The sequence below is a fragment of the Grus americana genome, chromosome Z, assembly GCF_028858705.1.
Source record: "Grus americana isolate bGruAme1 chromosome Z, bGruAme1.mat, whole genome shotgun sequence".
NCBI lineage: Eukaryota > Metazoa > Chordata > Aves > Gruiformes > Gruidae > Grus > Grus americana.
This window is the reverse complement of record NC_072891.1, coordinates 50498710-50522873: the sequence shown is the minus strand read 5'-3', so window position 1 is coordinate 50522873 and position 24164 is coordinate 50498710. Positions and strand designations below refer to the sequence as shown.

The following is a 24164-nucleotide window of genomic DNA, read 5'->3' as shown; positions in this document are numbered from 1 at the left end:
TTTATTAATGCGAATAAATATAACCATATAGCTTGTGAATAGGCAAATTAAATAGGATCCTGAACAGTTGGAAAACTTCTGCAGTTTTGTGAGATGTTTGACACAATGCTCAATATCTTTTGGATGGTTACAGAAATAATACAGAGTTTCTTGAGTAAAAATTGGTAGTGACTTGGAGTGCAAACTTGACACAAGCAGGAGCTGTTGAAAAGTATCTTCAAGTGTGTCCCAGAATTTAAATGAAAGTGACATCTTGTCAACATGATTATGAAGCAGTGAAAAGCACCTCACTTGAGTACCTAGAATAATGAAATGCACATGCAGACCTTACTTAAAGTGTTATAATGAATTTTCAAATAGTGAAGTCTTTTCTGGAGTGGATTTTACCAGAATAGACTAAATTAAAATGGAAAAGATACCAGATGGATGCAGAACATTTTGTGTTGGGAAAATGATGTTCTGTAGTGGATGTCCTTAGGTGGTCTGACAATTTGTTTTCCCAGTTCCTCTTATAAAGAGACTCTGCTTTCTGGATATAAAATATACCCAGATTTTTATTTCAATATTTAGAGAATAATCAGAAATAGTTTGTTCTGTATTTGTCATCTTTTTTTAGTATGCTTTTCTAAGGTTTGATCCACAGATGTCTTTGGTGATGTAACTGGCTTATTTGAGCTTGTATGGATTGGAAGTGCATCTTCAGTAGCTATATTATGTATCTACTGCAACTGCAATAGATTTAATTTTGGTTTTAAAAATGTGTTCTATAGTATTTCTATCAGATTTATACAAACCCATTTTTTCTAGGTTACCTGTGTAAATGACTTCCTGCATTTCACGTGCTTGTTACAGTTGGATTTGTCTTTTGGAATGTAGTCCTTGTGGCACTGCTTAAGACTGCTTGGGAGTTGTGTTAAACTTCATGTACAGCTACTCACTTAAATGTATCACACTTTTTTTTTTTTCTTCCCCTTTTCTATTCTGTATCATTGAAGCTTGTAATTGGATGACTATCGGTGCACATGACAGCATGTAAGAAATTTTTATAATTACCTACGTGTGTAACATAGAGATGCGCAGATGAACTTGACCATAATAAAACAGACTTAACTGGAGACTTGCATAACCATCACCAGACCAGTTCTGGTGTCTGTGTGTGTATCAAAGTCTGGGGACTGCAAGATTCAGCACTGCTGAAATCTTAGATTTGGTAGGGTACACTCCTGGACAGGATGCTGTATCTGAACAGTCTTTGTTTCTGTGGAAGTGAGCAAAGTCTTCTTGGTATGCATGAGATTCTCATGTTCAGGAAAATCCTTAGTATGATGTAATTTGTCATCTTCAAGCAAGCTATAGGCTGTGTAGCTTCTTGCAGGTGTATTAGAGCTAGATAACTGTTGATTTAATATCTAAAGCTACAGGAATATCTATGTGGCCTTCACTGGTATTTTTAGGCTCTTCGAAGTCACAGGGCATTTCAGGTTTGTCCTCCGATATCATTTTATGTATCAGCTTTCTGTAGCTCTCTGTAGGTATTTTGAAGTATTTGGGTTGTTTCACCTGTGCTTGATCTATATCCTAACAAATGCTTTGAGTATTAGTGGTCTTATCTTACAAACTTGTACTGGTTATGGCTGGGATGGCGTTAATTTTCTTTATAGCAGCCTTGATGGTGCTGTGTTTTAGATTGGTGACCAAAACAGTGTTGATAAGATACTAGTGTTTTAGCTGTCACTGAACAGTCCTTGCACAGCATCAAGGTCCCCTCTGCCAGTGAGTCAGCTGAAGGTGGGCAGGAGCTGGGAGGGGACACAGCTGGCACAGCAGACTTGAGTTGAGCAAGGGAATATTCCATAACATAGGATGTCATGCTCAGCAGTGAAAATGGGGAGTTGTTTTTCCAAAGTAAACTTTGCTTGGGACTGGTGAGGCATTGGTTTGGTGGATGATTGCTTTTGCATCATTTCTTTTCTTCTTTTTTTTCCCCTCTGCACTTATTAAACTGCCTTTATCTTAACCCAGGGGTTGTTCCTGCCCCCCCCCCCCCCCCCCCCCTTTCTTTTGCTCTTCCATTTCTCTTCTCCATCTTGCTGGTAAGGAGTGAGCAAGTGACTGGGTGGGGGCTTACCTGCCAGCCAGACTGAAACCCAGTACAAAATTATAGTTTTGTATGACAACAGCAGTGAAATCTTGAGTCAGTAGCTGGGGTAGCTCCAAAAATGTCCTATATGATAATGAATACCAATATTACTATAATGTTACCATACTCTTTTTTAACTCTGCTAGTGGGATGCTTGAAGTCACTTTAAGCCTGTTCCAACAGGTGTTGCAGCCCTAGAGGGTTATTCTTTTTTCCCCACTGTATTTTCACAGTGACATGGTGAACTGTAACTAAGAACTCAGTATTTAAGGAGGTGCTTTTGAGCTATTTTTAATCCAAAAGTATCTTTAGTGCTATTCGGGTAGAAACCCAGGTTTTGGAAAAAGATTCTTTCTGTACTTCTAGCCCTTCATGGCTGGCAGTTTGCACAAACTTTGAGAGATGCCTTATGAGGATTATTGTTCTCACGGCTTTACCTGTGGACAGTTGCAGTTTTTTACTGGAGTCTGGAATTGCAGTGCCTTAGAGTATTAGGTATTAGATTACCAGTTTGAGATATATTCCTAAATTACAAAATGTTGTTTGGCTGTCTTTCTTTATAGGCCTGCATCAACAATGTGCTTTTGCTTTAAGTCTTTCATTTCAAATCTTGGGATAGAGAGAAAGTTCTATGTAAGAGTGAAGACATTTAATTTATTTTTTTCAGATCTCTTGAAAGCTGGGTTAGTGTCCTAACCTGCATTAAGACAATTCAGGAACTTAATCTGTGTTTCCAAACTGCTTGTACATCTCTGTAATAATACATTTTTGATTCCCATATTGCATATTTGCATATTTTGAGATGGAATTTTATTTATTGCACAGAAAACACAAAGGACTTTATTAGACAGAATTCTGTCCTTTAGTAATATCCAGTTGTTCATGGTTTGGTGATGATAGGAAGTCAGTAGGGGTGTTGAGCAATTTGATTGACTCCAGCATGATACCAGACCCATTTTAACATGATTATGATGGAGGGTCACGATTTTAGTTCATGTAGTTCTCACTCTTTTCATCATCTTCAAATCCTACTTAAAAGAAAGCAATCAAATCTTTATTATGTGTAAATTCCATGTCTGTCATAGACTGTCCTACATCTTCTCAAAAGCTGCAAGCTAGTTTCATATGCTGGCTGGAGCTTTTGCTACAGTTTCAGGGCAGGCATATGGATCCATTCTTTTGTTGGATGTTACACTCACTCGTCTATGCTCCATATAACTGTGGTTTTAAAGTGGCTAAAACCAGGTGAAGATCACTTTAATAGAAAGATACAGAGTATTGATTAGCCTTGTTAATACTATGTCGGTAAGGATAACTCTTGGCTAGGCCTGTGCTACTCAGGACAGCACTGGTAGATGCATTTGTGCTTAGATGAGCCACTTAAGAATTAAGTCCTATTATGTACCTCTGAATATTTGACTTTCCACTGTGGTATGTAAAATCCAGATCTCTTCCATAAGTATTAAGTCAAATTGAGTGGTCACCTCCACTTGAAATACTCATGTGCTGTCTGTGGGTATTTGACATCTTGATTTGTGAAGAAAGGCTGCTGGTTTTCTTCACAGTTCTCTGAGGTAGGTTGTCACGGTGCACTGTATGAGCTAACTAACCTTTTGCTCTGGTATACTCAGTGCCTATGGCACCTGATTTCTTTATTGGTGAGGGAACTGAGCCTGCTTTGCCATTTATATCCGTAGCTGAGAAAACCTGCTGGCAAAAATAATCTGCTCTCATGTGCCTGGTGGTAATGTGTGCTGGAAATAGAATACATGTGCGCAACACATGGCAAAAATAGTTATTGCATGGTAAAGAATTATTTTCCACTTGCTCTTGAAAAGAATAAAATGATCATGTAGCAGAGGTATTTAGACATATCTGAATCTATGGCATTTTCATCTTAAGACAATTTACAACAGATAGTTTCATATCTGCTTCCTTCTATAAATGGCGTAGAATAACCCATGATGCAACTATTTATATGTGTGCTAGTTGCCACAAATATGAAGAAAAACTTCCAATAATTAATTTTTACATTTTCTTCTCTTGTCTTTACCTTTACATTGGTTTCCTTTAAGGACACCTTTGTTGTAGGTTTACTGCAGTAAAATGTATTTTTTTTCAGCATCTAAATTGAATGTACCGCTCTTGAAAGCTAGAGGAGAACAAAATAACTGAATCCACATAAATATAGCATGGAGTTGCTTATATATTCACAGTTATAATATGTTCATGCAGTGACATAGGAAGAGATGGAGACCTGGCCATAATGAAAATGATATGAATCTTGTGTGTAGTTTAGTTCTTTTATATGCAGTCAGTGGACATTTGTTTTATAGAATCATAGAATGGTTTGGGTTCGAAGGGACCTTAAAGATCATCTAGTTCCAACCCCCCTGCTGCGGGTAATATATACTTTTCAAACTGTTTTCCTTTGTAAAAGTAATATAGGTAATACGAAAATGAAGAAATTCTGAAATTTCTCTTCAGATCATTTTCTCTGTGTAAAATTTTTTTTTCCTATTTAAGTGCTGATCCTATATGTATGTTTTAATAAATAGAAATATATGTGTGCTTCTGTTTATACAGATCAGGCAACTCTTTTATTGTTTTACACCAGAAGAAATTGAAAAGATAGGTAAAAGAAATGCTGTTACTCTTAGTCAGATCCTGCCTGTTTTAGACAAAATACAGTCCCCAAAAAGCTATTTAATGATAAGAAGGTGCAGATATGTAGTTGTCTACAATGTTCTCCAACTTAATGTTGGTAGTTTAGGTTAATAGTGAAGCAGCAGAGTTTTGTAGGATGTAAGAAATTTAGGTCTAGAATAGTCTCTTGTTGATATTTTAACATGTCTTTGTGGAATTCCTGTCACCAGCTGGAACTTGCTGACTGCATGTGGATGGACACGGTTTTTAAGTGATTGAGTTCTGGGCTCAAATACCACCAATCTGTATAATTTGTTAAGCTCCTCCAGATGGCAGGTAATATTCCAGTGTTGGATCTCCTTTCCTTTCCTTTCTTTCTCTGAAGTAATTTGCTGACAAGTCTATTGGATAGTCTTTTAAAAATAGAATAGATCAAATATCTCTGAAATATTTTAAAATAACAAGTCCTTAGAAAATAGAATTAAGTTTGCAACATTGGTGCTGAAAATATATTCAATGGATAGGAAACTCTGCCGTTTGCAAGCACTCTTGTTTATTTTTCTGAGTCAGTTTGAAGCCTTTGGGGACACTGGAATAAGGGGAAGTACTGCTTGTGAGCTGCTTAACTTGGTGCTTATGAGAAATAGAATTGCAGCTGCTGTTTTCCTGTCTGACTTTTGTGTGAACAAAGCATAATTAAGAGATGTTCCTGCTCATGGCTCAAATGCTTACTAGTCCTTACTTTCACACAGTACTGTGTGGAATGGCAAGACTTTGGCCTTGAGTGCTAACCCAGTATTAATATGAGCCAGAAATGTTTGTGCAGGAATGCCAGCCATTTTAATGCTTCTTTTTTTGGGGGTGTTTTTTTTTGTTTGTTTGTTTGGGTTTTTTTGAGTTCAAAGATTTAAGCTTTCTGAATAAACTTAAAGTGGCCAAAGCTGAGCTCCATATCTTTAACCTTGAAGGCTTTTCTTCTTCTGTTTGAGTTTTCCCACAAAAGTCCTTGTTCTCACCTGCTATAGCTTGAAAAGATTCCCAGTCAAACTCAGCAGTCACCTCATCTAATTTTTCTAAGGCCATTACTTCAAATCTTTCCTCAAGTTTGTTTGTGGTCTGCTGTATGTAGAGAATGATCATCTTGTAATTGGGAGGCAACAAGTCATGATTATTGTTACAGATATTCTTCACAAGGCGTGTTTATTTTCATATACTACATGTATTATTTACCTGCTGCTTTAAATGTTCCACTGAAAGTATCACTAGCTGCATAGCTGCACAGAATCTAGTGTCATTGAATCTTGACCTGCTGGAAGTTTCCAACTAATATACCAATATGTCTAATACTGATCATTGCGGGGGGGAGGCGGAAATGGGCAGCTAAAGAGATACTGGGTGATGCCTTTCAAATCAAGGGATGGGATGGAGTGTAATGAAGAAGAAGAAAAAGGCTTTCACCCACACCTTCATCTACATTCAGGTGATTTAACAGTTCAAATTGTGGTTTTTCTCAGGAATAACTCCTCCTTGCTTTAATAGGATTTATGCCTGAATACTTACTTACTTCAGGACTTCTTTAGAAGAGATTCTGACTTTCTCCTTTTTACCACATAACACACTTCCTCCTTTTCTATTTACAGCTCATAAAACTGGGTGTGCTTTTAGTTAACTATTTTTGTAATTATTACTAATCAAAATAGATAAACCCAGCAGTATCAATTCCTTTTAACATTTAAAAAAACATGTGCAGTGGTCAGATGTATGGTACATGCAAAAGATTTGAGTCAGTCATCTGTAATAGTGCAATGAAAGATGTCTATTTTTTTCTGATTACTTAATTTACTAGAAATCAAAGTGGAACAAACAACAGATTGCTCAGAATTTCAGGTGTGATCATATTTCTTTGAGTTGAAAGGCTTAGTAGTATTTACTAAGAATGTTCTGTCTGAATATCACTATCCATTTAAGGTAAAAGAAGAAAGGTGAATGTCACCACTAGCAATTTTTAGGAATGCCTGCTTATTAATTAGAAGATAGAAAACCATGTCACTTGTCATTATAGGGATTAGATACTAGCAGACTCACCGCAAAGCTATTGCGATTGATACAAATGAGATGCCGTGCTACTTTAATGCTATTTTTTTCAGTAGTAGTGGTGTTAAAATATCCATGCATTCTTTTTCTGTTGAGTAAATTATTCTTAGATCTTTGTTTAAAAACCAAGAACTCTAGTGCTGATCTTATGGAAGGTGTAGAATAAATAGAAATCACAATTAATGATTCCACCATTAGTTTGGAGCCAAACAGTAGGATAAAAGGTGCAGCTTGTATGGTTGTCTAATTTGAACTATGCTATTCTGTGTAAGAATTCAGTTATGTCTCATTACCAGAAAGTAAGTGCACATCATGTTATAGGCATGATGTAGAAGTTATCTTAGTGAAGATTGAATTTGAAAATGAAAAGTGGTTTGAGGAAGTTGGGTATTCAGGCTACCAGAATGACTGGATTAAAGAAGTACTTCTGTAATGCTTATTGTGGAAATAATGTAGAAATACAAGTGGTGTAGGAAGTAGCTTTACTTGTTTTTTCTTTTTGTTAAAAAAACCACAACTGTATTAAATAATAATTGCAACATACATTGCTTTTTATTAAATACTGATATTTATCATTACTGTGATGTGAGGTGTAAACTCATGGTCTTGACGTGTTTAAGTAGCTGGGCTATTGTATGAGGGATTGTTTGAAGATTGGGACAAACAGGTTTATCATGACTTGATCACTCTAGAGGTCTGTATTTGTGGTTCCTAGCCACTTGACAGGTGACCTTCATTGCTGTTGCCTTCATTGCTGTCTTCTCCTCCTGGATCTTCTCCACTGATTCTGTATCTATCTGAGAGTCAAGGATGATGTTGCCTCTGTGCCTGTCTTCTGCTAGTCCTGATTTGCTAGCCTGACAGAGGTCACTAGAAGTGAGGCATAGCACAGAATCAAAGTTTATATTGACTTAACTTAGTGTTTGGAAACAGGTAACTGTCCTGTTCTTCTACCTTTCCACCACTACTGGTCTCTTTCAAGTGCCACAGAGGAAACAGCAGGAAGCCCTGTTGTTGATAGTTACACAATGTTTTGACTCCATAAGAGAATGCTAGGGACTAGGGAGTGTCCATGGCAGTTGTAGAATGATGGAAGTGTCACCAAAATGTGTTGGTGGTTATCTGGGAAAAAATTGGCTTTCTTTTTAAGAGATGTGACTAGGATCCTCATAATGATTCTTTTTTTTTCTTTTTTTTTTTTTTCCTTCTTCAAGTGAAGATGAATTCAGGAAAGGCATGTGAGGTATAAGCTGCCTTTTTGTGGCAGAAAAGGTTAACAGGAGTAATACTGTTGGGTGCTTCTAAATTTAGAGCTGGATAGACAGGATGGAAAAAGAGCCAGCTGACTTTAATCTATATCTGGTCTGAATCTGCATAGGCATTGAAGAGGAATTGTAGAACTTTTGTATATAAAGTTAGGGTTGTTTATCTTCAGGAGTCCTGGATTTGAGGAGGAAACCAGTCTGAATTAGCACCTTGGCTTTAAGAAAGGCTTGGCATTCTAAAGCTTAAAAAGAGAGTACGGAAAACCCCAAAAGCTGTGCTTTCTGAAATATCCCATTTATGGGAACTGATTTAGCACCTAGTGCTTTAAATACGCTGATCTGGGTGTGAATTAGTGCAAGATACGAGATAACCTATAGCAGTGGAGCTACAAGACTGCCATCTTACCAGATGGAATGCTCAGGACTGCCATGCTGTCAAAGGCTCAAATATGCAGGAATTGCAGACATTTTGTTTGTTCTTCACAGTTTGATGATTCTCAGGAACGTTTCTGTGACACAAAGGGGATATGTGCAAAAAGTACAGATCGAAGTCATGCTAGTAAATTATGACAGCAGATCTTACAGAAGAATACCAATATCAATTTTGACTTAAAAATCATATGTCCACATTTTGAGAACTTCAGGAATATAAAATCTTGCATAAAAAATAAATTATTTTATTCATTTAAATTACTTCCTTATGTAGGAAACATGCATAGCATCTTTCATGCCAAACTGTTTTTCCCTTGATTAAAATGACTGCAGCCAGCACCCTTCTCATTTTGTTTTGAAATTTAGAATTCACCTTGCTTTTTATCAAAGTTACGTGTAAATGCATTTTTCTTTGTACTCAGTTCAAGTGGTGTGTGCAGGAACTTGTGTCTATACCTGTGTGCAACAGGATTTGTGGTTCCTGTCAATAAAACAAATGATTACTAGAGAAAGTAGGTGGTTACTCTTAAGGGGAAGCATAATCTGCATTTTTAAAATGGGCAAAAAAGGAACACCTGGGGAACTACAGACTGGTCAGTCTCAACTTCGTGCCCGGCAAGATCATGGAGCAGATCCTCCTGGAAACAATGCTCAGGTACATGGAAAATAAGGAGGTGACTGGTGACAGCCACATGGCTTCACTAAGGCCAAATTGTCCCTAACAAATTTGGTAGCCTTCTATGATGGGGTTACAGTGTTGGTGGATAAGGGAAGAGTGCCAGACGTCATCTACCTGGAGTTGTGCAAAGCATTTGACACTGTCCCACAGGACATCCTTCTCTCTAAATTGGAGAGACATGGATTTGATGGATGGACCACTCAGTGGATAAGGAATTGGCTGGATGGTCGCACTCAAAGAGTTGTGATCAACGGCTCAATGTCCAAGTGGAGATCAGTGACAAGTGATGTTCCTGAGGGGTCGGTACTGGGACCGGCACTGTTCAACATCTTTGTCAGTGACATGGACAGTGGGATCAAGTGCACCCTCAGCAAGTTTGTTGAGGACACCAAGCTGTGTGGTGTGGTCGACATGCTGGAGGGAGGGGATGCCATCCAGAGGGACCTTGACAGGCTGGAGAGGTGGGGCCGTGTGAACTGCATGAAATTTAACAAAGTCAAATGCAAGATCCTGCCCGTGGGTCGGGGCAATCTCAAGCACAGCCACAGGCTGGGTGAGGAATGGATTGAAAGCAGCCCTGAGGAGAAGGACCTGGGAATGCTGATTGATGAAAAGCTCAACATGAGCCAACAGTGTGTGCACTTGCAGCCCAGAAAGCCAACCGTGTCCTGGGCTGCATGAAGAGAAGCGTGACCAGCAGGTCGAGGGAGGTGATTCTGCCCCTCTACTCTGCTCTTGTGAGACCCCACCTGGAGTACTGCGTCCAGCTCTGGGGGCCCCAGTATAAGAAAGACATGGAGCTGTTGGAGGGAGTCCTGAGGAGGGCCACAAAGATGATCAGAGGGCTGGAGCACCTCTCCTATGAGGACAGGCTGAGGGAGTTGGCGTTATTCAGCCTGGAAAAGAGAAGGCTCCAAGGAGACCTTGTAGCAGCCTTCCAGTACCTGAAGGGGGCCTACAGGAAAGATGGAGAGGGACTGTTTCAAAGGGAATGTAGTGACAGGACAAGGGGTAATGGCTTTAAACTAAAAGATGGTAGATTTAGATTAGATGTTAGGAAGAAATTCTTTACTGTGAGGGTGGTGAGGTACTGGAACAGTTTGCCCAGAGAGATTGTGGATGCCCCATCCCTGGAAATGTTTAGGGACAGGTTGGATGGGGCTTTGGGCAATGTGGTCTAATGGAGGGTGTTGGAACTAGATGATCCAATCCAAACCACTCTATGATTCTATGATGTTATTAAAGGTGAATTATGAAGTCTGCTGCTTTAAAAATCTTGTGATAACCCTATGTTTTGAACTAGTTTCTTAGACAAAATGTTATTAACAGGGAATTATTAAAAATGTATCGTTACCTCCTTGATGTTTGTGAAACAGTATCAAAGACTGAGAGGCAACCTAATTAAATAGGCATAGGGCCAAGGTCTGTGTTTTTAGTCAGTGACTGTTTGTTTATAGCTCTTTGGGGCTTCAGAGGCAGCTTTTTAATATATTAATTCACTCTTAAGGCTGGGTACCATGGTAATGTTCAGGTTTTACCTTTTTGGTTCCTTATACCTAACATTAAAATTTCTTCCTAATGATCATGAGTATATGTACCCTAACCTGTATTCATTTCAAATCATTCTGGATCTTTATAGTGAGTGTGCCGACTTTCTAAGAATTTTGTGCATCTGAAAAATTGAGTTCTGAATGATTCCATACAACTTCTGGGGTTCTCCATTCCCTTTTATAAGAGAAGATTTTTGGCGCTTGCTTAATATTTTGTGATATGTGACTTCTTCACTGTTGTGGGGTTTTTTCCCTACCGAATTTGTTTAAATTATTAAAGTGCTTTTTTTTTTTTTTTTAAATTCCGGTATGAAATGCAGTAAAACATAGAGAACCAAGTCATACTTGCCACATAAAAGTGGTGAACATGTCTGTTTAATTTCAAATTAAAAAATAAATAGCAAGGAAGTATTAGAAGATATGAAAGACTGGATAAAACTATGTGGAGACTGACACTAAATGTCATGGGACTCTGTGGTGGGTTGACCCTGGCTGGGGGCCAGGTGCCCACCAGAGCCGCTCTCTCACTCCCCTCATTCACCAAACAGGGGAGAAAAGGCATCACGAAATTCTTGTAGATCGAGATAAGGACAGGGAGAGATCACTCACTAATTGTTGTCACGAGCAAAACAGACCGAACTTAGAGAGGGAATTCATCTAATTTATTACTAGGCAAAACAGAGTAGAGGAATGAGAAATGAAATCAACTCTTAAAACACCTCCCCCCCCCACCCCTCCCATCTTCCCGGGCTCAACTTCACTCCTGGCTTCAAACCTTCCCCCCCTCAGCGGCACAGGGGGACGGGGAGTGGGGGTTACGGTCAGTTCATCACACGGTGTTTCTGCCGCTTCTTCATCCTCAGGGGGAGGACTCCTCTCATCGTTCCCCTGCTCCAGCATGGAGTCCCTCTCATGGGATGCAGACCTTCAGGAGCAAACTGCTCCAGCGCGGGGTCCCCCACGGGGTCACAAGTCCTGCCAGCAAACCTGCCCTGGCGTGGGCTCCCCTCTTCACGGGTCCACCGGTCCGGCCAGGAACTTGCTCCAGCGTGGGCTTCCCAGGGGCCACAGCCTCCTTCAGGTGCCTCCACCTGCTCCGGCGTGGGGTCCTCCACGGGCTGCAGGTGGAATCTCTACACCCCCTCATTCTTCCTCCATGGGCTGCAGGGGGACAGCCTGCTTCACCATGGTCTTCACCACGGGCTGCAGGGGGATCTCTGCTCCAGCGCCTGGAGCTCCTCCTCCCCCTCCATCTTTACTGACCTTGGTGTCTGCAGAGTTTCTTACATCTTCTCACTCCTCTCTCCGGCTGCAAAAGCTCTCTCTTTAAGTGTTTTTCTTCTTCTTAAATATGTTACCACAGAGGTGCTGATTGGCTTGGCCTTGGCCAGCAGCGGGCCCATCTTAGAGCCGGCTGGCATCGGCTCTGTCAGACACAGGGGGAGCTTCTAGCAGCTTCTCACAGAAGCCACCCCTGTAGCCCCCCCGCTACCAAAACCTTGCCACGCAAACCCAACACAGATTCCTTCTTCAGTGAAAAGTTTTGAGGTACTCTACAGCATAGGCAAAGTTAATGTGAATGAATCTTAGATTTTTATCTATCCTTAAGGAATAAGAAAAAAGAAGGGTTATGCAAAGCCATGTTTTGCCAGCAACACATTGCTCTTTTAGAGATTAATCTTTGAGGAAATTATCTTTAAATTTAAATCAAACATGCATTTAACAAGTAAAAGTTTAAAGTACGAAATCTCAGAGAACTGAAAAGTCAGAGAGTAAGTTGTACTGCTTTGTAAGATATTTCTTCTCAGTAATACTCATAAAAGAAGCTAGTAGTTCTTTGTTTAGTAGGTATTTCAGTAATACTTTTCCCTTTATCGTTAACTTTCAGATCTCTCATACCTCACAATTAAAAACCATGATTCTTGATGAAATGATGTTACGTTTCTTAATGTTCTGAATTAGTAACTGAGTTATACGTATTGATAGAGTCAATTTGAATATAACATCTTGAAAATATTTAGGAATACACCGGAACATATTGAGTACATTATAAGTTTATGTGTTCTGTGGCTTTTAAATATTTAGATTTGAATATTTCTTTTTGTTCTTAAAAATATATTTTAAAAAAAAAAAGCTTTCTTCCTGTCTTTTAATCTCTCAAATCTCCATTATACATATGTTTGGAGGAGTTGTTTATTTACCTTACCTTTGGAAAATAGGACAGACTCCCAAAGAGTAATACAGAAATACTGCTCAGGTATGCAGAGATATGGTTAGGATGGAAGAAGCTCAGCTGGAGCTCGAACTAGCAAAAGGTGCCAAGAATAATAAGAAAAATTCCTGTATGTATGTTAGTCGAGCGGAAGTTCAAGGAAAATGTTGGTCCACTAGCTGCATGGGACTGGCAGCTTAGTTATGAATGATGCAGAAAAGACAGAAGTACTCCATTTTCTCTTTGCCTTGGTCTGACTGAGAAGGGTCAGCTCCTAAGTCTCTGTGGCAAGAAGTGACAACAAAGTAAACAGCAAACCACTGACAGTAGAGGAGGACTGAGTTAAGGTCGATATGAACCAGCTGGACACATACACATGAACAGGATCTGATGGTATGCATCTGAGTTGGTGTACTGGAGAGCCACTATCTATCATATATGAAAGGCTGTTGAAGACCTAAGTGACTGGAAAAGGGCGAGTATTACACCCATCTGCAAAAAGAAAGATTTGGGAAACTACAGACTCACTTCTTCAGGGCAATTATGGAACAAGTGTTTGTGGAAGTTGTTTCCAGGCACATGAAAGACAAGAAAGTGGCTGGGAAAACCCAGCTCAGATTTACCAAGGGTAAATTGTGCTTGACCAACCTGATTACCTTCTGTGATGAAACCACTCACTCAGTGAATGAGAGAAGAGTTATGGATGTTATCTGCCTTAGCAAGGCATTTGACATGTTCTCCTCTAGCATCCCTGTAGACAAGTTGGTAAGATACAGTTTGGACATACAGACCATGAAAAATGGCTCACCTGCCAAGATCAAAGGATGATGTAATCTTAAAGGCTTAAAGTCAGGCAGTCACAAGTTGAGTTCCTTGAGGGTTGATGCTGGGTCTGGTAGTACTACTCAATATCTTTGTAAATGTTCTAATGACAGGATTGAGCCTTCACTGAGTTTGCAGATGACTTCAAAGTAGAAGAAGAGGAAGGTATGCGGGAAGTAGGAGCCACCATTCAGAGAAACCTTGACAGGCTGGAAAATTGGGCCAACAAGAATCTCATGAGATTTAACAAAGATAAGTATGAAATCCTGCACCTGGAATGGAATAGTCTTAAATGGCAGAATAGGCTGGGGACTGACTGGGTTGGGTATAGCTCTGCTGCAAAGGACCTGGGGGTTCTGGGGTACAGCAAGTTTGACATGAGCTAGCAGTGTGCTGTAGCAGTAAAGAAGGCAAACAGTGTCCTGGACTGCATCAGGAAGAGAACCATCAGCAGATCAAGGCATGTACTTATTTTACTTAGCACTTAGTAGGCCAGCAGAAAGTGATTGGAGGGTTGGAGATTGCTCAGGGGGGAGAGAGAGCTGGTCTTCCTTTGCCCAGCAGATTGAGAGACGAGTATTTGCAAGGATGTATACAATACCAGAAGAAGAGGCAGTGGGTACAAGTTGCTTTAGGAGAATTCCGTCCAGATAAAATAAATAAATTCTTCATTGTGAGATGATAACTAAGAATTAAAATAGGAATGGTTTTGCCAGAGAAGTGTTGGAATCTCCCTTGCTAGCAGTATTAGAAGAATCATTAAGGTTGGAAAAGACCTCTAAGATCGTCAAGTCCAACCATCAACCCAACACCACCATGCCTACTAAACCATGTCCTGAAGTGCCATGTCTACACGTTTTTTCAACACCTCCACGGATGGTGACTCCACCATATCTCTGGGCAGCCTGTTCCGATGCTTGACCACGCTTTCCGTGAAAAAATTCTTCCTAATATCCAACCTAAACCTTCCCTGACACAACTTGAGGCAGTTTCCTCCTGTCCTATCGTTAGTTACTTGGGAGAAGAGACCAACACCCACCTCACTACAGCCTCCTTTCAGGTAGTTGTAGAGAGCGATAAGGTCTCCCCTCAGCCTTCTCTTCTCCAGACTAAACAATCTCAGTTCCCTCAGCCACTCCTCATAAGACTTGTTCTCCAGACCCTTCACCAGCTTTGTTGCCCTTCTCTGGACATGCTCCAGCACCTCAATGTCATTCTTGTACTGAGGGGCCCAAAACTGAACACAGTATTTGAGGTGCAGCCTCACCAGAGCTGAGTATAGGGGGATGATCACTTCTCTACTCCTGCTGGCCACACTGTTTCTGATACAATCCAGGATGCTGTTGGCCTTCTTGGCCACCTGGGCACACTGCTGGCTCATGTTCAGCTGGCTGTCAACCAACACCCCCAGGTCCTTTTCTGCTGGCCATCTTTCCGACCACTCTTCCCCAAGCCTGTAGTGTTGCATGGAGTTATTGTGACTTAGTAAGCCACTTGGCCTTGTTAAACCTCATACAATTGACCTTGACCCGTCCATCCTGTCGAGATCCCTCTGTAGACCCTTCCTGCCCTCAAGCAGATCAACACTCCTGCCCAATTTGGTGTAATCTGCAAACTTACTGAGGGTGCACTCAATCCCCTCATCCAGATCATTGATAAAGATAAAAGGAACTGGCCCCAGTACTGCACCAACTGGATTTAACTCTGTTCACCACAACTCTCTGGGCTTGGCCATGCAGACAAGCGAAGAGTACACCACGTGCCTAAGCCATGAGCCACCAGCTTCTCTAGGAGAGTGCTGTGGGAGACAGTGTCAAAGGCTTGAAAGAACCTGGATAACCTAATCTAGGGCTGTGCATTTGACAGAAGGTTGGACCAGGTGATCTCCAGAGATTTCTTCCAGTCTAGACTTTTCTATTACTCTACCAAATAGGTGATAATCTTTTTTGTTACTTTGTGAAAGATGGTCCAGAATAGTTAATATTTATGAAGCATTCTATCTGTTCTTAATTGATCAAACTGAACTAATTTTTATTCAAAAATACAATCAGCAGTAGCTCTAACAGGTAGAGATTGATGATCTGAATATCCTGGGTCTGGCTGGGCTGGGAAGTGCAATGGAATTCTTACTGGAATGCATGTGTATTTTTTCTGTAAAGCATAAAATATTTTTTCTTTCACACAGGCGAGAGATTTCAGTAGTGGTTGACTTTCTTTTGCACTGTGATTTGTCAAGCGTATAGCGTTACACACAGAAAAATGGTAGTTGAAAGCAAAATAAAAATCATTAATCTACATGCTGATATTATTATAATCAAATTTAAATTATGCTTTTGTGGGATTTTTAAAGGAATTTTAAGGATCTTGACTTCAAGTATATATCTGTCGGCAGAGTAATAGTCATAAATCATTTATCATTGTGGTGTACGTATTTAACAAACACCAGTTCTATTTAAATAAAGTTTTACTTGCCTTAGACTTGACACTATCTCTAGATAAATATATTTGGTATTGCAGTTTCTGTTCAAAATTGGGAATTAAGTTGTCCTGAATAGATTTCAGGATGTAAAAACTTTATTTCTGAAATTATTGGAAATCTGGAGAAAAAATTATTGGTAAGTCTTTCTGAGTTTGAACTTCAGTTGGCTATAGTGTTGTCCTCAAATCCATATGCACAGCTCCCTTTTGGGGTATTCCTAACTTCATAAAAGTTGATTGGGGTTCTCTAATGATTTCAGCTAAACTTGGATTTCTTCCAGTGGCTTCTCCAGGAGCTGCATACATTTGCCTTTGAGGAAAGATACTTACATGTACCCTAATAGGTGGTGTTTTTGTGGTAGTTACAAGTTAATCTATAACATATGTCAAAGTTGCCTCAGTATTTTTGTTCAGTATCTTAAGTGTCTATTTTTCTGTGTGGAGAAGGAGGGATATTAATTCACAATATGCTTAATTACTTTGTGTGGGAATAAGCTGTGGGTACCTAGCAGTTCTTAACCTTTTAACTGGTGAGGTAGTGCATGTTTTGTACTCCTAGCTGAAAGCATTGTAAATTTCCTTCATAAATTCCTTAATCTGTTTCGTTGGGTTATTAAACATATTATAGGTGGTGACTCTGTGCTTTGCAGTTTTCAGTGTTTGTAGTTCTTGCTAACAAGATACAGAGGAATTGGACAGAGTATGCAAAAGAGTATTTTCTGATACTCTTGGATGTCACTTCCTTATTGAAATTTTGGTGTGCTGACAGAACTGGTCGATCTGTGTTTAGCAAGATCAAAGGGCAAGCTCAAAATAACAGTGCTACGGTAAGAATTTCATACTTTATTCTACCTCAAATGCATGTGCATGTGTCACTTCCTTTCCTCTTCTCAGAGAAAAGGCATGTTGGGCACCATTTGACACTTGGTCAAATAACTTCACTGTTTAATTTTGGTGTGCCAGATTTCTAAAAGACTCATTTTTTTTAATAAAAATATTTATTGAGTAAAGTTAAAATTTTAGTTATGATGTATAAACCATTAAATTTTATGCCTTTTTAGTTTACAGCTTTTGTGGTGTGTTTTGGAAGTATGTGTTAAAGCATAGTATAGAACAGTACTGTACAAGAAAATTTCGAGGCATTTATGGTATTTTCAAAGTGAAGCTTATACAAAAGATGTTGGAACAGATTTTTCAAACACAACACAGCTTTTCAACAGTATATAAATTCTGTTTAGAAAGTGTGTGAAAATATCCAAATAAGGCAAGAGGCATGGGGGTCAGAGTCATCACTGTAAAACTTGGTCTCTTTTGGTGTGTTCTCCAAGTTACATAGCCATCCTTGTCATATAGACATGTAGGTGGAAAAATTCTGGTGAATATCAGCAATTTGCCTATCTTGGTGGACTTCCCTTGGCTTTCTCAAATAAACATTTTCTCTGGCATCATTGTGAAATGCAAGACAGGCACATGCTGCAAAAACTCTGTAGACTGACAGTGTACAACAGCCAACCATTGAGTGGCCAAATGTTTAAAAACATGCAGAGTGTTAATTTATTACATCAGGGTTTTTATACTTACGGGAAGTAAGGTAAAAAATAACTAACCTTTCTATGTTCTTCCAGTATTGAAGGGGGGAAATAAGAAAGTGATGGATCAAAATCAGAGATTTTCTTTTGGATTGACAAACCTCAGTAGAAGTGTAGGTAGTGTTTAAAATGGCATGCATGTTCCTCACAGTAGTTTCAAGGTTTGATCTGCAAATACCAGTTTATGTACTTGCTACTCAGCAGACCTCCTAAAGACTGCTGTTTGTACCAGTATTTTGCAAACAGGACTGTTCATTAGAAATCTGCAGGAAAGTTCTCTCCTACTGGTTTGCTTTGTAAATTTGGAAGTGATGCTTCTGTGAATTAAGTTGGTTCAAGAAGAGTTTCATTACGAGCTAAGATTACCTGTCTTAATCCTCCTGTAGCTGTAGGAGGAAGCAGCTGATTGCACTGTCAAAGTAGCCTTTCACTGTTGCACTTCTCTTTTGTCGTGTACTAACAGCTAGTAATTTGAAAATGGCACTGCGTAGTGTAAAAGGGATTTTGTAAAGTGCTGGGAGCAAGGAGGTGGGAGGTGGGGGGCATGACCGCTATAATCACAGTTAGTTTGTCAAGCTTTTGCCGCATTTCTGAGCGGATGAGATTCAATCAGCGGAACAAAGCATCGAGATGCCAGAAAGTGTAATAAGGAGAAAGCAATGATTCATGCTTCAGTACAAACCGGATGGATGTGGGGACATAATTGCAGTGTACAATCAAATCTGCAACAGTTAGTTTGCCTCAGCTCACTGTTAGGTCAGGTTCCCCCTTTCTTACGTCTTTGGGTAGAAGGGCTTAGAGAGCCCTGTGTTCAGTGTGGTGTGGAGTCAGGGACCCACAGTACAGCCCCCAAAGTCTGTTGGGAGTGGATGTGGGGAAGCAGATAGGCCAGACATGTCCACAGATTTCAGCTGTGGCCCATGGGAAAGTTGCAGAGTTCCTTCTGTGAGAGTTTTTGTGGTTTTAAAAGCTTAGCTACTTTGTTGCTCTCAGCAGTTGTGCAAATACTATTTTCAGATACTTTAGAGTAGGAAACTTGGGGTGAGAGGAGGGATCTTTGATTTCAATAGCAGAGAGAGCAGAAGTCTCTGGTTGAACCTGCACTCTCCTTCATGGCTGTCTTCAGAAACTTAACCTTTCCTACTTCTGACTTGAGAACAGATTTCCAAGAAACATATGAATAGTTCTCTGCTATATGGGTCAAGGAATTCTTCAAGAATTCTTTGATCAGTGGTTGAATCTTATAACAGGAACAAAAGTATTAAGTCAGTGGCAGTTCCATCTCCTGTGAACCAGAGGATGCCAAGGTGTGTGTTCTGTTGGAGTGCAGCGAATGGTTTCTGCCTAAAAGTCTTCTGTCTGAAAAAGCTTCAGTTACTATTATTATGCTTTGGAGGGCTAAAATAGAAAAGGGTTAGGAAAAGAACTTTTTCTGTTTCCTTGACAGTTATGATGGAGAAATACTTACAAAGGGAAATGTAAGATTACAGAAGTTGGTTAAGGCACTAAGATCAGCTATTGTCCTAGAAATTTTACAGTACTCAAAATCAGTAATTTTACATTGGCAGCTACCTTTAAATCCATTCTTACAAAAGTTTTTGTTGAAAATTTAATAGATTTCTGTAAATATCTTCAAGGAACTGTTTATTCTAAATGAAGGAAGAAGTCTGCAGTCTGTGTATTTTTTGTTAGAGGGATTGGATTTTTTGTGGTTGAGTCCTTTTTTATTAAGGGCTCTGAATAAATCAAAACCTAAAAATTGCCTTCGTCTTATCTTGACAGTAGATTTCCTTAAGAGTAGTGCTAGAGGTATTTTTTAGGTTCAGTGCCCCTCTTTTGATGTTTTCTTTATATATTTTCAAGGCTATGCCCAGTGAGCAGGATTTCATTGTGTAGAAGTTTTGAGTCAGCTTGCACAGCCATACAGTTTTCTTGTTTGTAAAGCACACAGTTTCTTCTTGTTCTTACATAGGCAGTGATTTGGACAGAGTCGTAGAAGCTAGACCCAGGCATTAACTGGTATCAGAGAAGTGGTATTTTTTCATTTGCAAACTTGCTGATATAACTTTTAAAGCAAATCTTGTCACGAAGTTTTATAAAGTTTTTTAGCTACAGAACCATTATACTTAAATGCATTTGTGAAAGTTGCTTGCAGTTCTATATGATTTAGAGGTCTATCCAGATTTATGCATGCAAATTTTATTTGCTTTTCAGGTTCCTGCTAAGATTTCTGTACGCATTGATTGTGAATTACTAAGGTAGCAATTGCAATTTTGCTGCAGTGCAGACTTGACCACAGTAATTCCTGTTTTATACTGCCAGCTCAACTGGCCTGTCATACTGTCTTCAGTTGGGGCATAACCTAGAAGGTTGTTTGGAAGCTTTTGGCAAGGTGTCTGATAGTGTAAATTAAACTTGACATTATTCATTGGGAAACATGCAAATACGGTCAAGACTGAAGCTTCATTGTTTTTCTATTGACATGCACAGAAGGAGAACAAAAGTCTTAGTGAAATGAGGAGCTTTGTTATGATCTTAGTAGAAGGGGAGATGTAGAGCTGCTCTGTTGGTCATGTTACCTTAAAACAGCAGCTGGATGTCCATCAGAAGATATCAGATTGAGATACTGATTTTCACAGAGCTAGACTAGAGTTGTGAATTTCAACTAATGTTGTCAACAAAATTGTATCTAAAACTATGTTTGATGAAGAGGGTCAGGAGTGTCTAGCATGAGTTAAGTCCAGAAAGGCAAAAGGGGGAGCCTATGACTGCTTAATTTAAAATTCAGAATTACAGTCTTTACTTAATCTATTGAGTCCATTTTCCTGAATTGATAGTATTTTGATTCTCAGAGTAGAGAAACATAAAAGTGTTTTTCGCATTGGTTATGTTCCTTGTTTAGCCTTTTCAGACATGTGCCAAGAGACTAACTTGATAGGTTCATTTTTACCAAACAGAAAAAAAATGCGCTAAGTTGCAGTGGGAATGTTGCACTTCTTTAGAGAATAAATGTGTATAGGCAGATTTTGTCTTTCATGTGCTCTTCTTCTGTAAGAAAGATGGACTTCCTGTCTTACTCTGTATTTAGCTATTATTATTTATTATTATTACTGTCTGTTTCTCTTTTTCTTGACACATCCATGAGAGACAATGTCAGTTTTGCATATCAGTGAATTTTTAAAAACACATTATTGTAACCATCTCTAGTTACAGTATGTTTTTTAACAGAATTATTTTCATCTATTCATGAAGAAATAGATTAAAAATTTGGATTTTTAGCATTTCTTGGAAGAACAAAAATATGGTATGTAACATATTCAAAAATACATTTTGGTAAAGTGAGTTGAAAAATGGTACTATGTCCACTGCAGAATTTTTTGTTTAGATAAATATAATCTGTTAATGTAAAAACATGCACTCTAGGTTATTTTATGATCTACCAATAAAAGAATAATAAGTGCACAATGTGAAAAACACATATTTATCAGACTTTGTGACACAGTTGGGAAAATAAAAGTATATGTCAGGTGAAATATTAGCGAAAATGCTATTTTTCATAAACTGTTTTAATATGAGAAGAAGAAATGTCACTGGGAAGAATATACTTAGTGAAAATCTGGTGGTGTTTAGTTTGATTTTTTTTGTTTGTTTGTTTTGGGGGTTTTTTGTTTCATTTTTCCTTGATAAACAGTCCATGTTTTCCTTGAAATCTGTGGAAAAGGAATGTGACCCATTTGAACTGTCCTTGTGTCAAAGTAGATTTGATTTTTTTTGGAACACAGGAATATTTTATTTTTGAAAATGTATTTACAGTACTGTATACAGCTTGCTAACATGTATGTGAAATGTCACTTACAGGTGCTGACCTTAAAGAAAGAGCAAAAATGCATTCAAGTGAAGTTAGCTCTTTTGTCTCAAAAGCAAGAGCAACTATTAATGAAATGGGTATGTAATCTCTCCCTTGAACAATGTTACTTTAACTGAAACTTGAGAAGGGTTCCATCAGAGGAATGACATAAACGTGCGTGGTTAATTCTTGACAATGTAGTAGGATAGCCACAACTGTTTATATTGATAGTACGAATCATGGTGTGTTACTTCTTTTAAAATGTTCCTAATCAAGTTCGACTTTTTTTTTAAAATGCTAGAAAAAGCTAAATCTCAACTGAAATAGGGGTGATTTGTCCTGCTGTTTTTGTAAGGGTTGGTTTGTTCTGTGACATCCAAGTACTTTACAATTTAATTTTTACTATTGTATTTTTGTGGCTGGTGTTACTGATACAGTCTTTAATACATTTAAGAAACATATTAAACATCAGCTGTTGATAGAAGGCCTTGGTAGCTAACTTTCTAAAATTTTGTTTACTATGCACTTGTTATAATGCAGTAAAACCTGTTAATAGTTTGGGATTTTAATTGACTCGTACCAGTTTTTAAGGACAGTGATTTCTTCATAAATTTTACATTATGAATTCACCATCAAATCATTATGTTTCTACCTCTCTGCTGATCACTTTTAATATAACTTTTTCAACAGGGCATTGCTGATATGTTTTGTCAGAAAGAGAATTCCAGTGTACCAAGTTTGAAGCAATTAATGTTATATATTTGATTTATATATGCAACATATTTCTCAGAGAATGTTTTAAGATGCATTTCCTTAATAACATTGGGTCAGATCTTGGTTTGGCAGTGTTATGATTAGAAACCAGTTTGTTTTTGCAGGTAAATGACAGACTACTGAAGAATGAGTCCTTGATTAGGTACTTCATTGAGATACTTGTGTCTTTGAATGTCTTACCTTTAAAGTGAAGCAGAACCTCGAGGCTCTTTAAATAAATAAAATTGGTAGAATACCTAGAAGTGAATAGATCATTAATATCCTGCAGCTGAAAGTGTATTTCATGCTAGTGTTTTTATTGGAATGCTGAGCAAGAGGCAGCAAGTTGTTCCATTTAGTTACTTTGTAAGTTTTTTGGGAGTCTTCCTTAGCTCTAAGTAATGATTTTTCAGACTTTCTTGGGCTGAAGTTACTGGAAATACTTTCTGAGCTGCTATTAACGTTTAGATAGGGGCAATTAGTGTTATGATTTCCCTATGATCAGAAAACAGGTTTTTTTAAATTTGATTATTTTTAAATTTTTAAGTGAGAAAATTCCTAAACTCTAAAGAAGTATTTGGATTTGGCATTCTGCATTGGATAACTGGAAAATACATACAGCGATTTGATGCTTTGTTTTGCTTCAGAGTTGAAAAGACAAATGTTTGATTGTCTTCAACTTCATTAAAGTTCCTTTGAGAGTGTTTAACTACTGAATATGTAAGCAAATTTTCAGTGGTATCTAAAAGGCTTACAGTGGATCATTATGCTAACAGTTAATTACTTGAAGTTTAGGAAACCAGTATGCGATCTCTAGTCTTTCTCAAGAAAAAAGCATGAAATTGTGAGTAAGTGTAATTAATATTTGAGAATCTAGGTCACTGAAGTACCTAGATAGAAAGGTTTGTGAGGGAATGTGGTGACAGCAATTAGACGTGCTGGAGGCTGGAAAAGAGAGAGAATTTGAACATAGCCCTTGCCTGATACTGTAACAAAACTTTTGCTTATGTTGGGTGTGTCTCTCTCCCCTCCCCCTTCTCTCCTTCCCTCACTCCTTACTCCCTCCCTCCCCCCCATTTTGCCATTTCTGCTTTAAAACACTAAACAAAACAATCACTAGAAGGTTCTTCAATGGTTACAGGATACTTGGCCATCTCCCAGTTTATTTTTAAATGCTTTTTTACAGGATTAGAGAAGGATATTGATTTATCACTTCTAATGTTATTCATCAATTTTCATATCATGTATGTTTGGACATGCATACTATATAAGTAGCTTTTATTTTTCAGTCACGTGATATATTCCCACTATATATATATTTGAGGCATTGTTGATTTTTAATACATTATGCCAACAGTAGATGTATTTATAGGATAGATCTAACATTTTTCTAAAGGGTCTTTGTGGAGCAATTTAAAATGTGGTTCCCTACATCAGGAACTGGTAGAGAATATAAAAAAGTGGATTTTACAAATGAGATTACATTACATGGGTGCGCAAGGCATCATGTTGTGTGATGCCCTTATGAATAGAAGGTAACATTAATTTCGTAGCAAGTCAGAGGTTCTCAGTTCTTTTTTTTTCTTCTGAAGAAGTGATCTGGCATTATAGAACATAATTTTTTGTAGAACTAGTGAGACATTGTATTTGCATGTGA

General features: G+C 38.5%; 1 protein-coding gene across 3 annotated transcripts in view; it reads left to right on the top strand.

The window, feature by feature from the left end:
• The window catches only part of AUH (AU RNA binding methylglutaconyl-CoA hydratase), a 123541-nt gene that overhangs the window by 17007 nt on the left and 82370 nt on the right, over positions 1 to 24164 (top strand). For 2 of the 3 annotated variants that reach the window (XR_008574712.1, XM_054810555.1), the window contains exon 4: positions 21766 to 21852. The exons of the other annotated variant lie outside the window; for it this stretch is intronic. Coding sequence is in view for 1 of the 2 variants with exons in the window: in XM_054810555.1 (XP_054666530.1) it covers positions 21766 to 21852 (87 nt within the window). In the remaining variant the exon portion in view is untranslated. The remainder of the gene's footprint in view (positions 1 to 21765; positions 21853 to 24164) is intronic. 3 annotated transcript variants of the gene reach the window in all.